Source organism: Anabrus simplex, chromosome 13, assembly GCF_040414725.1.
Source record: "Anabrus simplex isolate iqAnaSimp1 chromosome 13, ASM4041472v1, whole genome shotgun sequence".
NCBI lineage: Eukaryota > Metazoa > Arthropoda > Insecta > Orthoptera > Tettigoniidae > Anabrus > Anabrus simplex.
This window is the reverse complement of record NC_090277.1, coordinates 59670902-59687568: the sequence shown is the minus strand read 5'-3', so window position 1 is coordinate 59687568 and position 16667 is coordinate 59670902. Positions and strand designations below refer to the sequence as shown.

At 39.7% G+C, this 16667-nt stretch overlaps 1 protein-coding gene across 1 annotated transcript in view; it reads right to left on the bottom strand.

Moving 5' to 3' along the window:
* LOC136884742 (dystrophin) overlaps nt 1-16667 on the bottom strand; it is a 267166-nt gene that overhangs the window by 65955 nt on the left and 184544 nt on the right. Inside the window, exons 9-14 of the mRNA XM_067157032.2 lie at nt 15833-16037; nt 15253-15338; nt 11744-11928; nt 8025-8167; nt 7564-7675; nt 2287-2543 (exon numbers count right to left, since the gene is read on the bottom strand). Coding sequence (XP_067013133.2) covers nt 2287-2543; nt 7564-7675; nt 8025-8167; nt 11744-11928; nt 15253-15338; nt 15833-16037 — 988 coding nt within the window. The remainder of the gene's footprint in view (nt 1-2286; nt 2544-7563; nt 7676-8024; nt 8168-11743; nt 11929-15252; nt 15339-15832; nt 16038-16667) is intronic.

Here is a 16667-nt window from a genome sequence, read left to right as displayed (position 1 = left end):
CGCCATTTCATTTCCTTTTTTGTGACATGCCCTGCTCATCTCCATTTCAGGGATTTAGCATCTACACCAGTTCTGCTAAGCAAGTCTGTATTTCTGATTAAATTTCTCCAACTTATGTTCAGAATACTTCTTTTCATCGCTCTCTATGCCACTGTAATTTGATTTTCTTGTTTTTGCAACAGTGCCCAAAATACAGGGTCTTTCATAAAGAATGAACTGATTTCATCAAGCTATATTTTCCCAACTGTCAGTAGAATAAGATTAAACCTAAGGCACATGTGTATGACTGATTTTCAAGTTTAGTCCTACAAGTGTTCAATATGACCACCACCAGCAGCACGGACCACATCAAGGCGATAAGACGATTCCTCCCGAACGTGTTGCAGCATAGCACGATCCAATGAGTTGATCACACGTGTTATCTGCTATTGAAGACCATCCGGTGTAGTGGGTAGTGGCGGAACATAAACTTTGTCCTTGACGTATCCCCACAGGAAGAAGTCGCAACGAATGAGGTCTGGGGATCTGGGAGACCATGCAAGTAGAGCATGATCCGTAGCAGTGTGTCGACCAATCCACCGTTGAGACACTGTTTCATTCAGAAATGCTCGTACCGGTAAGTTCCACTGGGGCGGGGCTCCATCTTGTTGGAAAATGAAGTCACATGAGTGTGTTTGCAGCAAACGGAAGAGCCAGGTCCGTAACACTGCGAGATAGCTTTGTCCTGTGACAGTATTGGTGTTGAAGAAGAAAGGGCCATAAACCCTGCCATTACTAACCACAAAGAAAACATGCGTATGTGTCGTCGTTAAATCTCCTACAGAAATCGTGTTGCACCGTGACCACAGACCCAGTCCCTTATTTCACCCCTCTTTCAAATTTGAATTTTTCTGCAATTTGTTCTCTTTAATTTGAGCTGAACTATTCTTGTAAATAGTCCTTGTACTTTTCTTTTTTCATGTTTGTCCTTGTCTTCTCTTTCTACAATGACTTATCATTGTGTTCGTCCTATTATGTGTCCCTTTTTACGCTCCAATCTTTATACAATGTGATTTGACAATTGTTTGTTCCTTTCCAACATCGGCAGTTGCAGAGAAGGCTTCAACCTACAAGTGGCCACAGCTGGTCTGAGGTCTGACAGCTCTGCCCTCTGAGCAGAGGAGGGTTGGCCACGGTTCTACTGTGGCTGTACGCCTCTGTATTCGGGAGATGGGGAGTGGCTGGTCCCTACAGTCAGCTGCCCTGAGAAGGGTTTTCCATTCTCCTGCACTAAGGCGAATGATGGGACAGTTCCTAGTATAGGCCATGGCCGCCAACCCCCTCACTTTCTCCGTAACATATCTCGTGGTCTGAGAGACTGCATCACCGTCTAAGAGGCCCACCTCCCCCTTCAGGGGAGGAAAAGAAAGAATTTAGTAGTAGTAATCCTTTCCATTCCTGTTATAAGAAAGCAAGTCTCCCATAAGACCAACCTCTCGTCCATGTCATGGCAGATGGGTAATGGCATGAAGTAATGGATGGCCTGTATGAGTAAAGTATGCTGGGGACTTTGTGTGCCCTGAAAAGCGACTGCTAACAGAGCTCTAGTGAAATTCTCAATAGTAATTTTGATAAACAAGGAGACGTTTGGATGAGGCAACCCTTTCTTTTGGGGTTAATGTAGATGAAACCTTTGCCCTGTGGCAAAGGATCTTTGAAGGTTAAAGGAAACAACTGCTACAGAAAATGGCCTGTCTGGAAAGCCACAGGTAGCAGCCCTACAACTAGGCTAAGGGGCTCTGTACTAATCCCATGCAATCTTGAACTTTACGATTACAGAAACAGCGACCATACACAACGACGTGGATCTTTTATTGACAATCTTTGGCATGAATAAAATTAAAGAAACCACTGGAATGTAAAACTGTTGAAGAAGAGGAAGCCATCGAAGCTGGAATGAAGTAAAGCAGCTGGCTGCCGATAGGACCAGATGAACGGACTTCAATGCTGCTCTATGCACTGTCAGGTGCAATAGGAGTAAGTCATAAGAAGCAAGAGTTTGTGATCAGCTGTTATCAGCTAACAATTAGACCAAGATATAAATATACGAATCACAAGGACGATTTCTATATATGAAAGAAAAATATTAAGATCAATGAACTGTTAAATAAACAGGAAGACCGCAAATGAGTACAATAAAAAAGATTACCTCCACCAGAAGAGTTAAGAGCCAATAGTTTTTTTTTAAGTTCTACCACAGCATTCTAGTCTGCATGTGTGTATGTGCCGAGTGTCGACGATACATACGAGTCAGGGGTGGAATTACTCCTCGTACGCAATTCCACCTCTGCAAGCCGCGATGCGTACATTTCTAGGCGGGAGTGCATGTCCTGGCTGAGTGTCGAATGCTGAGGCGAAGGCGCGGGACTCTCCAAGGCATCTCCTTCCAGCACCGTCTGGACAGGCAAGTAACCCACTCTGGGATGTTTCTTGAAGTAGCGCTTCGATTTGAACTTGTTCCGCAGGGCACGAGTGAAGTCCCTCACGTCTTCTCCCGATGTTGTCTGCAAACATCAGAAGGGATAGTTATAACATTGTAGTTAAACACAACAGTAGAAAATTAGTGACAAGTAACAAGAAGCTACATATATTGTTTCTGTTGTTCAGTTATCTGTTAGTTACCGTATTTCTCTGAATTTAATAAGACTTTTTTTCCTCAGAATCTCATGTGAAAAATCAGAGGTCATCTTGCATTCGTGACCTAACAGTAATGAACACCACTGGCAGCTACCATGGTAACCACTCTGCTTCTTTTCACCCCCACCCTGCGCGTGCACATAAAAAACTCCTTGACAATCAACGTCCGCCTCTTAATTATAATACATCGCTAGCTGCAGCAAACGGTTGTACAGTTCCTCTGTGAAACGTCACTGGATCTTGGGAAATAGTGAAGAGAAAATGACATTCTATTAGCCTCTAAAAAAACATTTTTCAAATCCAAAGAATAGCTTCAAAACATGCGAGCTTTCGAATTCTTAGAAAGGCCACAGCTACTCAGTGGCAGAGTTATAATGCATCTACAGTACCTGACAAATGGAAAAATTAAATTTTATAGACAGCAGGAATATTTTCACGATGGATCATCATATTGTAAAGATACGAGGAACAGGCATTACCGGCAAATTTTCAACAGGTTTTCGCCAATGTTATAATGCCAATTTTTATTAAGCATGCAGAAATGAAGGATAATTGTGCAACTACAAGAAAATACGCACAGGCCTAACTAAAGCCAATATTCGGCGTTAGCGTGAAGACAAAGATGCGTACTGTATAAAAAAATTAATTCACGAGAACATATTAAAAAAGTCGAAGATGAAATTGTGAGGCATGTACGTGAAAAGCGCAAGGGTGGAATGGCCATACCACCGCACAATAAACTCGTTCGTTGAGCTTCAATGTCCGCGACTTTGTTATACACTGCTAGTCCCTAAAATCGGCCGAAGTCGGTCGAAGCTGGCAAGCGAGACATGCGTCTAGCTTAGTAAAAATAACAGTTTTATAGACGGCAGGAATATTTTCCTGATGGATCGTTGTATTGTAGAGACGCGGAACAGGTATTGCCGGTAAATTTTAAAACAGGTTCTCTTCGATATTATGATGCCAATTTTAAGTTAATGGTTATGGAACTCATGAAAATAAAGTATAATTGTGCAGCCACCAAAAAATACAGCATAACTAGAGCCAATGTTCGGCGTTGGCATGAAGACAAAGATAATCTAAAATTGCGTACTGTACAAGAAAGACATTCATATGATTTTTCAAAGCACATTTTAAGCCTGATTTAATTTTTTTGAAGGAAATATTGAGGGTCGTCTTGCATTCAGAGAAATACGGTAGTTACATCAGGGAGAGAGTGTGGTAGAATAAGAAAGGAACACACACAATAGGGCAAACACAATGGCAGGTCAGTGTGTGAGAAGGGAGCAACAGAAATAAGAGAGGAGGACAAACATGGAAACACAAAAGGACGAGGGCAATCTCCACATCTTCAAATAGATAAGCTCTCTCCTCAACACTCTCCATTTTTCTACATCCATCTCTACTCAACCTCCAACAAGCTCATTTCTGTCTCCTAGCTTCATCAAGAGAGTGGGCATCGATACTCACTGAGGGGCCATCCTGACACATCTTCGATCTTCATATGGGATAAGAAGAAAGCCAGATAAATAGGCCCTAGGGAAAGGGAAGAAACAGAGACTTGCGTGCCCTTTACCACAATCCCTAAATACCCTAATAATCATATGAAGAGATCTGTAACCTTTACATACAATTTCATTAATGTGATTACCCCAATGAAGATCTTTCCTTATACTGTGAAATCTCGCTAAGACTTTTCCGCAGGGGACAAGAAGGAAAATGAACGCGTTAAGTGAGAAAACGTAATACTGAATATACAAACTATGCGACAGGGATATGGAAACACTAGATACAACCTTTTCCGACATCAGGGCATTTCAATCAATAAATGAAAAAAGGTTCCACCTAATTGATACTTTCTCTTTTTTATTTAGCCTTGGGCTATTTATAAAAATATTAATAGTCACAGAACATGTTTCGATTGCTTAGCAATCATCATCAGCTGTTTTACATGTAGCTTACCTTGATTGGAGGTAATGAGGGCATTTTGCGTCGTGTATCCACAGGTACAGTGAAAACCACATCTACCATTTCTAAAGATGAGAGGAATGTGTGAAAAATACTAGAGAACACACATGAAAACATTTTCCACTGTGGCTTATAAAATAACAACAGTGCACTGAAAGGTGTGAAAAAACATCAGACAACAAATATGAAAACATTTGCATTGGGACCAATAAAAATATCAAATGTTAGTAGAAGCCTTTTATTTCTGAGCAGTGAGTTATTAAAAATTATTTTCTGGTCACACTCTTAGACAATGAATTGGAGGTTACATTCTAACAAAGAGAATAAGCGCACTCGTCCATGTGCGACTGCGAGAAATTACTTTCGCTGCCATTTTGAATCCGACAAAACTTTGACCAATTCGAGTGATCGATTTGAAACTAGAAAGGTGCGAGTTTCAACGTTAGCCCCACCTCTGCGTGTTTAAAGATGCAGCCTGCCAGTCCACTTTCTGATAGATTTTAATTTTGTCTTCATTAGTAACGAATTTCATAACTTTCTGTGTCCATAACTAGGCTATCACAAGATAAATATGCACCACGCTACTCAACTTCCACATGATTATGTTCCTAATCCAGATACAAGCTATCATGCGACACATATTTGCTACATTTCACTATACTACAAACAGATTCACTGTGTTATCCAGCAATCGCGCTGCTAACCAGCAAGCAAAACTGAACAGTCCTGAGGCTAACGGCTTAATCCCAGAAGGTGCAACTTATCCTGTGAAGTTCAGGAATTCGAGGCCTTTCCCTGTAATCATGCTACTGTGGCGACGGCTCTTATGAGAGTTGGAAATCACGATTCTTTCACATGGGATGACAAATAACATTTTCAGGGCTAGGAAAATTGTGATCGCACTAAGTGGCAATAGCAAAAATTCGTGATGCGATAAGCGAGGTATTTTTTAATAGACATACTAATACGATGAGAAACGGGACTTTCAATTTACAACACACTAAGCGGGAAAATGTGTTAATGAGGAACCCATTAATGAGGTTTCACTGTATTAACACCTAAGTGAGATCCCCGTGAGGAACTACCAGCCTATCAACATAGTAATTAAAACTGAGAGGATTTTTCTTTCTGGTGAAACTTACAACCTGATTTTTCATCCTGCTCACCATCATACCATTGTCTGATGTCCATATAAAACATTGTCTAGGTCATTTTTCAGTCATTCACAATGCCAAAACTTATTTACTAATCTATACGGGATAACATCATCAGCAAAAAGCCTTTTCTCTGATTCTAGTTTGTTTTACTCATATCATTACATACATTAGCTCCAATAATACTGCCTCTTTATAGTTACAGAATCAGATAATGCTTCACCTACTCTAAATCTCAGAGATCTATTTTCTACAGAGGGGAACTTCAACTCTGTGGATATCAAGTAAGTCGAGTCTCAGGAAAAAGAAACTCGAAACTTTTCTCTTTAAAAAAGGAGTCCTACAATGCCTACTTTTTTAAAAGTATTTACTCTGCATTCCTCTCCTTTTCTTCTTCTTCTTTTATGACCACATAGGATCACTTTAGTCAGTCCGTCGTTCAGGTCTCTTTGAAGGGATTGTTCGGGCTTTGCGGTTCTCCCAGTACTTCTTCAGACGCTCCGATCTTCGTGCCCTTTCCTCAGTTGAAAATGTGCGTGTTGTTGGTTTGTTTTGTGTAAGGGTAAAGCGGAGGTTTGTATTCTTGAGTTTTGTATTCAATTTTATCTTATTTTTGGTGTCTTCTGTTGTAAGGCCTATTTCCTTCAGATCCTCTCTTACTTCTCTGATCCATTTACATCCTGTTGTGGTATTTTTTGAGACGAGATTGTGTTGTACTAGTTGTTTCAGAAGTCTCGAGTCCTGCATCCTCATGATATGTCCAAAGAATCCCAGTCTCCTCTTACGCATAGTATCTGTAATGGGTTCTAGCTCTTTGTACACGACTTTGTTAGGTATTAACCGCCACTGTCCATCTTTCTGATATTTTTTGTTGATACAGGTTCTTCCAATTCTCCTTTCAATTTTCTGAAGTCTGTCAGTCTTTGATTGTTTATTCAGGTAAAAGAGTGTTTCTGCTGCATATGTAGCTTCCGGTTTTATAACTGTGTTGTAGTGTTTTATTTTTGTATTTATTGATAGACATTTCTTTTTGTAGATATCCCATGTTAATTTTTGTGCTTTAGCTAATCTATTTGTTCTTACTTGGATTGAGATTTTTTCATTTAAGTTATGTGTTATTACTTCTCCAAGATATTTAAACTGAGTTACTATTTTGATTTTATTACCATTTATGGTGACTTCTTTTAGCTGTGTTGGTTTTTGGGGCATAATTTCTGTTTTTTCAAATGATATTTTGAGGCCAATTTTATTTGCAATGTTTTGAAGTTCTGATATCTGGGTTTTTGCTTCTTTTATGTCCACTGCTAGTAATGCTAAATCGTCAGCAAAACCCAGGCAATTTGTTTTGATTTTTCGGCCAATCTTTATTTTGGGGGGACATTTTCTAAACCATTCCCTCATTACCATTTCTAGAGCACAGTTAAATAATAGTGGTGAGAGCCCATCTCCCTGCCGTAGTCCAGTTTTAATTTCAAATGTCTCTGATGTTTCACCCCTAAACTTCACTTCTGACTTGGTATTGGTGAGATTCACTTTTATCATGTTTATTAATTTGGGGTGTAGTCCAAGGTGTCTTAAAATTTTAAACAGAGATTCTCTATGGATGCAATCATAAGCTTCCTCTCCTTTTATTATCATTATCAAATATTTTTGTTGTCAGTAGTTTTGTAATGCTTTAATTTCATTTCATGGTTATAATGGAGTATCACCCATTTTCAATGTATTTGTTTGTAATGCCAGTTAACAGACAAAAAGTTATACTTACAGCTGTACAATATTCTTGCATGGGATGAGTGAGTTTGTGGTTCTTGGCTTTCCGTCCAGAGAAGAAACAGTTCTGACACATGTCAAAATTAAAGCACTTTAGACAGCGATATCTGAAACACAGAAATTTGTAGTAGTTTTCAGTTCGATTTAGTAATAATAAATAGTATGTTTAAGAGAGGAAGGACATTAGAGAAGCTGAACTGCATGTGGCGGAAGTAATGGAGTAGGAAAAGTGGAAGGACAGAAAGGAGTGGAGGAGGCTTGTTAACCACACCCGGGCAACTGGAGTGGGACATTGATGATGATGATGATGATGATGATGATGATGATGATGATGATGATGATGATGAAGAGAGGCATTTTTGTAAATATTTTAAATTCATTGTCAAGGTTTAAACTAAGTATATCTTTTGCAGACAGATACATTCAACTTAATCTGATTTAATTTTTACTGCTCACCTGAAGCCCACGATGGGATATTCCTTGCAGATGTTGCATTTAGCCTGGTGTTTTGCAGTCTCCGCAGCAGACAATCGATGAAGAACAGGTAACCAGACTAGACTCTGAGGTTCTTGCTGCAGCCAGCTTAGAAAGTGGATTGCCTGTGACATAAAAAACAAACTTTTCAACTCTTCATTTTTTTTTTTGCTAGTTGCTTTATGTTGTACCGACACAGATAGGTCTTATGACGACGATGGGACAGGAAAGGCCTAGGAATGGGAAGGAAGCGGCCGTGGCCTTAATTAAGGTACAGCCCCAGCATTTGTCTGGTGTGAAAATGGGAAACCACGGAAAACCACTTTCAGGGCTGTCGACAGTGGGGTTCGAACCCACTATCTCCCGGATGCGAGCTCACAGCTGTGCGCTCCTAACCGCACGGCCAACTCGCCCGGTACTCGTCATTTAAAGTAGGACAGGTTTCTGGGAACTGATATTTGTGTGTATTTAGTGAGGGAAAAGGTGACGAGGACGTGTGGCAAAAATATGGGTTGACCAGATTAACCCATTCTGGTCTGCACCTGAATATCCCTAAGAAACGTTCTGGACTGGGCATTTTTAAAGGTTTCATTTTTTTTATATCTCTGTACCTAGAGGAGATATGTGCATGATTCTTTTCTTCTTTGTGTTTGTTTGAGCATCTAGTGATTAAAAATGTTGTTTCACATCAGCTAGCATCTGTGATTTTTAAAATTGTTTGTATATTAGACATACTATGTTTTGCGAATTAAAAAAAATATATGACTGTCTAGTAAGTAAGTAAGTACAGTTTTCTGAAGTACTATTATATTTACCCTAGATTGATCATGTAAAAATGTGCATTGCAATTACGAAATGATGTGGTTGCCAGCCATTAAGGATATACGCACACAGCGTCACAGCGTCTCACATCATCATCATCATCATCATCATCACCATCATCTGCTGCTTTTTCTCCATTTTTCCACACACTTTCTTTCCATTTTTCAGTTCCATTATACTTTTATGCTGGTGTCTTTCGTTACTTTTATTTTATTAGTTTCTATTTCTTCTACCACATTCATCCCCGATTCGTCTGATGTCCTCTCTGATACTTCTCAACCACGCACGGTGTGACGGAACATCTCATTTACGGCTTAATGTTGTCGTCAGCTCCCGCCTGGACCACTGTGCCAGCATACAGCGAGCCACCTGGTGATGAACGAGCGTATCACTACAATTCTCCAACGGTAAAATATTCTTGAATTCAAATGCTCATTATTGTAGAAAACTTCCTCGGGAACAGTCAAGATTTTCTTCTGAAGACCCGGAGCAAAGTTCTCTGGGAACTATAAAGAGTTTCACCTTGTTTTCTTGACATGGCATAAGCCCGTATCATGTCCACAAATACGGGCCGTGAAAACATCAATGTTAGGCAACAATGAAAATGATATAAAATAAGAATTGTTCAATAATAATACTAATAACAATAACGAAAATGGGAGTTGATATGAAATTTTATTTATATACTTTTATGTGACGATAGTGGTTCGAAGACTTTAGCGAAGATACTCAGAGTGAAGATGATACTGAAGGTAAGTAATTATATTTTTATGCACAAATGGAAATATTATTGACATCCGAATATAAATTCAAAACAATCTATTACATTTCATTATATGACTGGAATTTGTTTTACAGCCTACCAAATGTTCCCAAACGTTTCATATTTGCAAATATCTACTTATTAATAAAGTTTTCCTTTTTTTCTCTCCCTAGATATGAGAGATTACGATTAGATAAAATATAGAAAATATCACTTTCATCAAGCATTTGTTTGCCACTCATTCCTGGTTGCCAGCGTTTCACCCCAGTGTGCTAAGTCGGGCTCATCAGTTGGTAAATAGCACACCCACCAAGATGCATGGCTAGTGCTTACCGTGGAGGCCACTGCGTAGGCTATTTGGAGCCACAGGCAGTGCCAATGCACTATGAGAGACTTTGTCTCACTACCAAAAATTGATGCCTGCCTGGCCATCAGATGATGCAGATGTTGATTCCCATAGGGACTCCGAAATGTTTGTCCCGAATGAGTAAATTTATAATACCAATATAAATGGTCCAGCATTTACCATTTATTGGTATTATAAATTTACTCATTCGGGACAAATATTTCAGGTTCCCAATGGGAATTAACATCTATATTACCATAATGACACGAGGAAATGGTCTGAGGAATGCAAAATAGAGTTCAGCAAGAAAATGAAGGATTACTGGGCCAACAAAAAAGATCAAGATACCAAGAGGAAAGCAGCAGCCAAACCTACCATTAAGAACACCTGAAGTGGCAACAATCAAACACAACAACAATAACAACAACACAGTTATTGCACAAGCACCATGGTCCTCACGCAGCCCAAATGATTTTTTTTTCCCTTTTTTTATTATTATTATTATTATTATTTTTAAATAGAAGAAACTTATACAGAGTTGTAAGAGGAACTTCAAAGTTGGAGATTTACAGTAGACCCAATTTTCAACATGAGGAATTAATGGAAAAGAATTGAGAATATGGAAAGGATCTGGTAATGACATTCACAGATCTAACAAAGGCACATGACAGTGTTCCCAAGGAGAAGGTTTGGGAAACCACAGCCAAAAAGAGACCGGGTACACAAACTGTAGAAATGGTGCAGGCAATGTACAACTGCATCAGCAGCATACAAACTCTGTCTGGAAAGAAAAGACAATGGTTTAAAAATGAAACTGGACTAAGACAGGGGAGTGTGTTGTCGCATCTTATGTTTCTAATGGTTATGAATAAAATGACGGAGACAAAGGAAGCATACGGGAATACGGAGATGAAGTTATTACTATTTCCAGGCAATATTGTGATCTGGGGAACAAACAACAAAGTACAAGAACAACTCAATACACTGAATGAGAAGATTGAAAAGTATGGTACGAAAATCAGCACAGAGAAAAGCAAGATCATGGAGAAAGACGAAAGAAAGGCATTGTGCAAATTGGTGATCAAAGCCTGAAATTGTTGACAGTTTCAAATACCTAAGGAGTGTATCAATGCAGAATATGAGGTTGAACATGGAGATTAGCAAGGGGGTGCAACAGGGCAAAGCATTCTACCAGAGTGTAGGAAACCTTGTCTGGAATAAGGAAGTGTAAAGGGATAATGTACAAAATGTATTATGCATCCATATTCAACTACGTGGCTGAGACCTGGACAATAACAAGTAGGGAGGAGAGTAAAATTCAAGCCAGCGAACTGAAATACCTAAGAAGTACGATAGGACAGACAGATTGAGAAACGCAGATGTGAGAAAGGAGGTCGATATGGAAGGCCTATGCGAGAGAATTGATAGGAGTAAACTAAGATGGTCTGGACATGTAAAGAGGATGGAGGAGGGAAGAATGCCAAAACAGATGATGCAGATGAAGTTCGAGCAAGAGGGAGATCTAGATAAGGTGGATCAATTCGATAAAGAACAATGCAAGAAGAAGAATCCTAGAATGGGACAAAATTATGAAAGAGGAATGGTGAAAGGAGAGAGGAAGGAAGTAAATGCACTCCCAGCAGGAGCAGGACAACGGGAAAGGAGGAGGATGATGATCGTTTGTTTAAGAAAATGTTTGTTTGAAGTACTGCAGGAAGAAAAACAATACGGTAATGCATGCACCAATGTGAAGAACATATTTTTGACTACCTCGATGGAGGTCTTGTCCTTGCCAGCTTTCTCGAAACAACTCCGTACTGATGGTTCGATGTTGGAGCCTCCAAAAGCAGCTACCTCGCCCAGCTGTCTTGGGACCTGGATACAGTCGTGCAGTAACAGGCCAAGCTTTCGTTGATCCACCAGTCGATTAGGATCAGCAATTAGTCGGAACAGATCTGTGATAAAATCAACAGGATTTAAGATAGTAATTTCAAAGATCATCTTATAAAAAAGCCCTTTATTCCCTGGTCATCACTGCCAGGCTACCTGTCAAACAATAATGCTTTACCCTAAAACACAGCAGAATTGTACAATATGCACCACAGAAAAGTTTGTTGCAGATTCCTGCAACCCAATGTTGCTTTGTTGCTAGCAGATTAATTAGTAGCTTACATGTCTGTCTGTCCCTGTACCAACTGTTGATGATGATGAGATGGCTCTAGGTGACAATCCTTCGGTCAAGACAGACCTGGCCTGCAGGGACATTCCATTTATCTAAATCGTCAGACGTACATAAGATAATGTTATTGGCTTTACGTCCCACCAACTACTTTTACGTTTTTTGGTGACGGCGTGGTGCCGGAATTTAGTCCGGCAGGAGATTTTTACGTGCCAGTAAATCTACGGACACAAGGCTGATGTATTTGAGCACCTTCAAATACCGCCGGACTGAGCCAGGATCGAACCTGCCGACTTGGGGACAGAAGGCCAGCTCCTCAACTGCCTGTGCCACTCAGCCTGGCAGAGGTACATAAGAAAGAGCCTAACTGAGCCACTTCATTTTAATAACAGCCTTGGCCGATTCATTTGTCACAGCAATCACACCCTTCTGTATGGAATTCTGGAAGTGGCACTGTTCTGTTATACATTACATTTCAGCCACGATAACAGTGAATCTTGATGCAATGGAATGAAAAATGCATGTTTTATAATATTTTGCTAAAAAAAAGAAAATCCACTGTGTATTTCCTACCAGATCTACATGGCGAACTGTCATTGTTGCCACCTAATGGTTCAATTATGTAGTACTCACGAATTTGAAGTTGTTCACTCTCACGATCTATTGATTGCCTAAGAATTACTTCTTGTTGGGATGAACTTGTTTGCAGAAGTTCCTGAACTTAGTTTTTTTTAAATTACAGAATTTGGCCAATTATATAGATCTCTTAGAACCTATGGGAATCAACATCTATATCACCTAAGACTATGGTATAGTATTTTTCTTTTTCTTTTCTTCCCAGAACTTCTTCATATGACAGCTGATTGCCTGCCTTTGTTCCTCTGATAACACTCTGAGACGTTGACATCAAATATGCAAATCCGGAAAATCCGCAGAAATGATCTATCGTCAGTTACTATGTCATCTGTGACCTTCAGTCTTCACAGATCCCGTCGTATCTCTTCCAGCCAACCGGTGGTGTGTTTTAATTTGTTTAATTTGGAGATATAATTTAAAAAATTCTTAGCTTATCGTTGTTCATTCGATGAAGGTGACCATAAAATTGTGGTCATCATCTTTTAATTGTGTCTGTAATTTTCTCTATATTGCAGTAGAAGTCTTAATTTTTTCTTTTCATCCAAATATCTTTACTCTTTGGGGGCCCCAAAATTTTCCTACGTATTTTTTTCTTTTCCAGTTCCTCTTCTTTACCTCTTTCATTCGAACTTAGTCTTATTAACATTTATTTTAATTCCCATATCTTCGCTTGCTGTACTTATACTTTTCAGTAAGTATTGCAGACTGGTCAGATTGCTCGCCAAGATAATTATATCATCAGCATATCTTTATGTTGATGCACGATGAGAATCTGCGCGCGCCAGCCCACCAAAGGCACTGGAGTGTGAGCAGATGAGCAGTGCATGGCTGATACCATGGTCCAGCTGCAAGCAGAGCTGAATAAAATTATGAAATTAATTTGTTGTGCCAGAAGCACTAAAACGGGCAACATATAAAAGACAAATTTTACAACAAAGACTTATATATGTTAACAACAATAAAATATAAATTAAAAGAAAGAAAGATGGATCTGGATAGTGTAGGTGACTCTGTATTGAGCACAGTGCTAGGAGAAGGAGATGCTGCTTTGGAATGTTGACTTCTTAATATGAAGCCTGCCTTCAGGGGTGTCCCATTCGGACAGAAGGAATCTACCATGGATGGCAAACATAGCAAATTAACTACCTTATATAGTTGCTGACCAGAAATTAGTGACTTTCAGAGAGTCCAGTGTTGCATTCGTAAGTTCTTCCATAGTGCATGTTGTTGGGCACAGTCTGCATGGAGAAGATGAGGTGTTGTCTGCGGTGATTCCACGTTCACATAGCACTGAGTCTACAATAAAACTCCACTTCAACAAGTTACATTTGGATCTTGTAATATCTGAGCACAGTCTGTTGAGTGCTTTCCATGTCAACCATCCTTCTGTATGACCAGGACAAAGTTCCTTGCCTGGTGCCATCCATTCTCCGGGACTATTGAGAGTCTCCTTTTCCATTTCCAAAGTCGAGCTTGGTGTGCTGTCCCTGAAAGAACTTCTATTGTCCTGCGGAAGCTTTCTAGGAACTAGGTGCGGCCTGGCTGACTGGTGGTCATACAGAGGGTGAGCTTCAGATGTGACAGCTAGTTTCTTCTTGCTTTTTCCGCTGCTATCACCCGATGGTCAGGAGGTGTAATTCCGGCAAGGAAGTGCAATTTATCCAGAGGCATAGGCCGTAAGCAGCCTGTGATGATGCTAGAGGTGTCAATAAGTACAATGTCCATCTGTCTTGTATGGCTAGATCTATACCAGATCGGGCATGCATACTCAGTAGCAGAATAGTACAGTGCCAGTGGAGATAACCTCATTGTACTTGGCTTTGCGTCTGTCAGTTCCCGTACCACACTGTTCAAAGCTGACACCTTTTCCTTATGTTGGAGCAGAGCTTCTTAAACGTGAAAGCACCATCTACATTTATTCCCAAGTACTTTGGGGTTGCACAGTATTCCAAAGTGACTCCTTTCCAAGTGATCTGGAGTGATCTAGCAATCTGTTTGTACCTATGATGGAAAGCAGGATCTTGCAAGGATTTGGTTTCAACTTACTTTCCCTGTAGTATGTTGAGTTCTATCAAGGCGTCGGACAGCTTATGCTCAACAGTCTCAAACTGGCTAGCTTGTGCAGTAACAGCACGAAGGAAACCTCCCAAGTCGCATTAGATCTTTTATCATTTTCTTCAGTTATGCTGATGACTTTATATTTTTTTTTATTATTTTACATCATTTTATATTATTTCACTATCCACATACAGCCACACTAGATAACAACAGGATAATAATGACAAGCACAATAGTAATGAATATTATTCAATAATAATGGATGAAATAGTGTAATTGGTCACAAGAAAAGGGTCGCCTTAACTATAGGGTATGAAAAGTCAATGCAGAATTTACAAGGAATGAGTCCTCAAAATGATGCAGTTTAAGTTACCATCCAATGTATAGTGTAATATTAGTAACTTACATCGATATTTTTCTTCAAGGTGTCCTTTACAAAGTAGAACCAGTCCAACTTTGAAAGATAAGACCCGGATTTGTCCTGTGCGTTGACTGGAAGTAAAAAACAAGAGATATATTAAAAATATATAGGAATCTGGACAGTTTTACATTAGCACTAGTTAAGGTATTTTACACAAACATCAACAACACTTTGTTCATTGATTAAAAGAAAGACATGATTTTTCTCAAGTAAAGGCTGAATACTGGCAACACATTGGTACAGCAAATTATTAGGTTTCTTATTTGTTATGTTAAATGTTTTACTTTTGAAAACTCCATTCAAGCTTATTCATCTACTAATACATTCCACGTCATCTCTCCACTGACAGCTCAGAAAACAGTGCTTAGTCGAGCATTTCGTCTTGTTCCCAAGTCTTCCCAGTCCAGAGTTTGCAACATTTTCGTAATGCTAATTTTTTGTCGGAAATCACCCAGAACAAAACATGCTGCTTGCCTGTGGATCTTTTCCAGTTCTCCAATCAAGTTTCATACACTGGAACCACACTCTACTCTAACTGAGGTGTACTGAATTCTGTGCTACTCACCTGTCATAGACATTGAGGAGCCAGTTTATGGCCAGGTCTAGGCAGAGAGGAACATTGACCAAGCTTGGGTTATCTGTAGCGATCAGCTCATACAGAGAGGTGAGGATGGTTACCATATCAGGAACATCGATCAGCTTATCGTTCTGTGCCCGGAGGCCATGAGAGTCGAAGGATTCGATGGCAGAAGATAGACTCAGTAAGTCCACTAAGACAAAAAATACATCAATAAAATTATAATCATCAAACTGGAGCACTGTTTTACATCAAAATATCATCCAGATACAACATTAGACAGAAAGTGTAACTATGAAAGTAAAGGGTGACCCAAAAATCCGTTAACATTTGACGAGGCAATACTTCATGGAATACTGGAGGTAAAAAAGGGTAATAATTTACACAAATGATTGGCATAACATGGGGGTTTTATTGACACCACAATAAAGATTCACTAACAGTGCCTTTTCTGGTAACATCAACATGCCACGATTGCAGGTGCATCTGACGCCCCTCTCACGACAGCTCCTTTTATACCGTACACGGTCTTGCGCGACATCACTGACGTGTTGCTGTCCAGCGCCATCTGTTGGCCTGTTTGTGCACTCGTTGGTGTCAATAAAACCTCATGTCATATCAAGCATGTGTGGCCATTTGTACCTGACGCATTGCTGTCCAGCACCCTCTGTTGGTCATTCTGTGTACTTTATTTTGGTGTCAATAAAATCCCATGTCATGCCAATCATGTGTGTCAATTATTACCATTCTACCTCCAATATGCCGTGAAATATTGCTTTGTCAAATGTTAATGGACTTTTGGGTCACCCTGTATTTCTAAGTT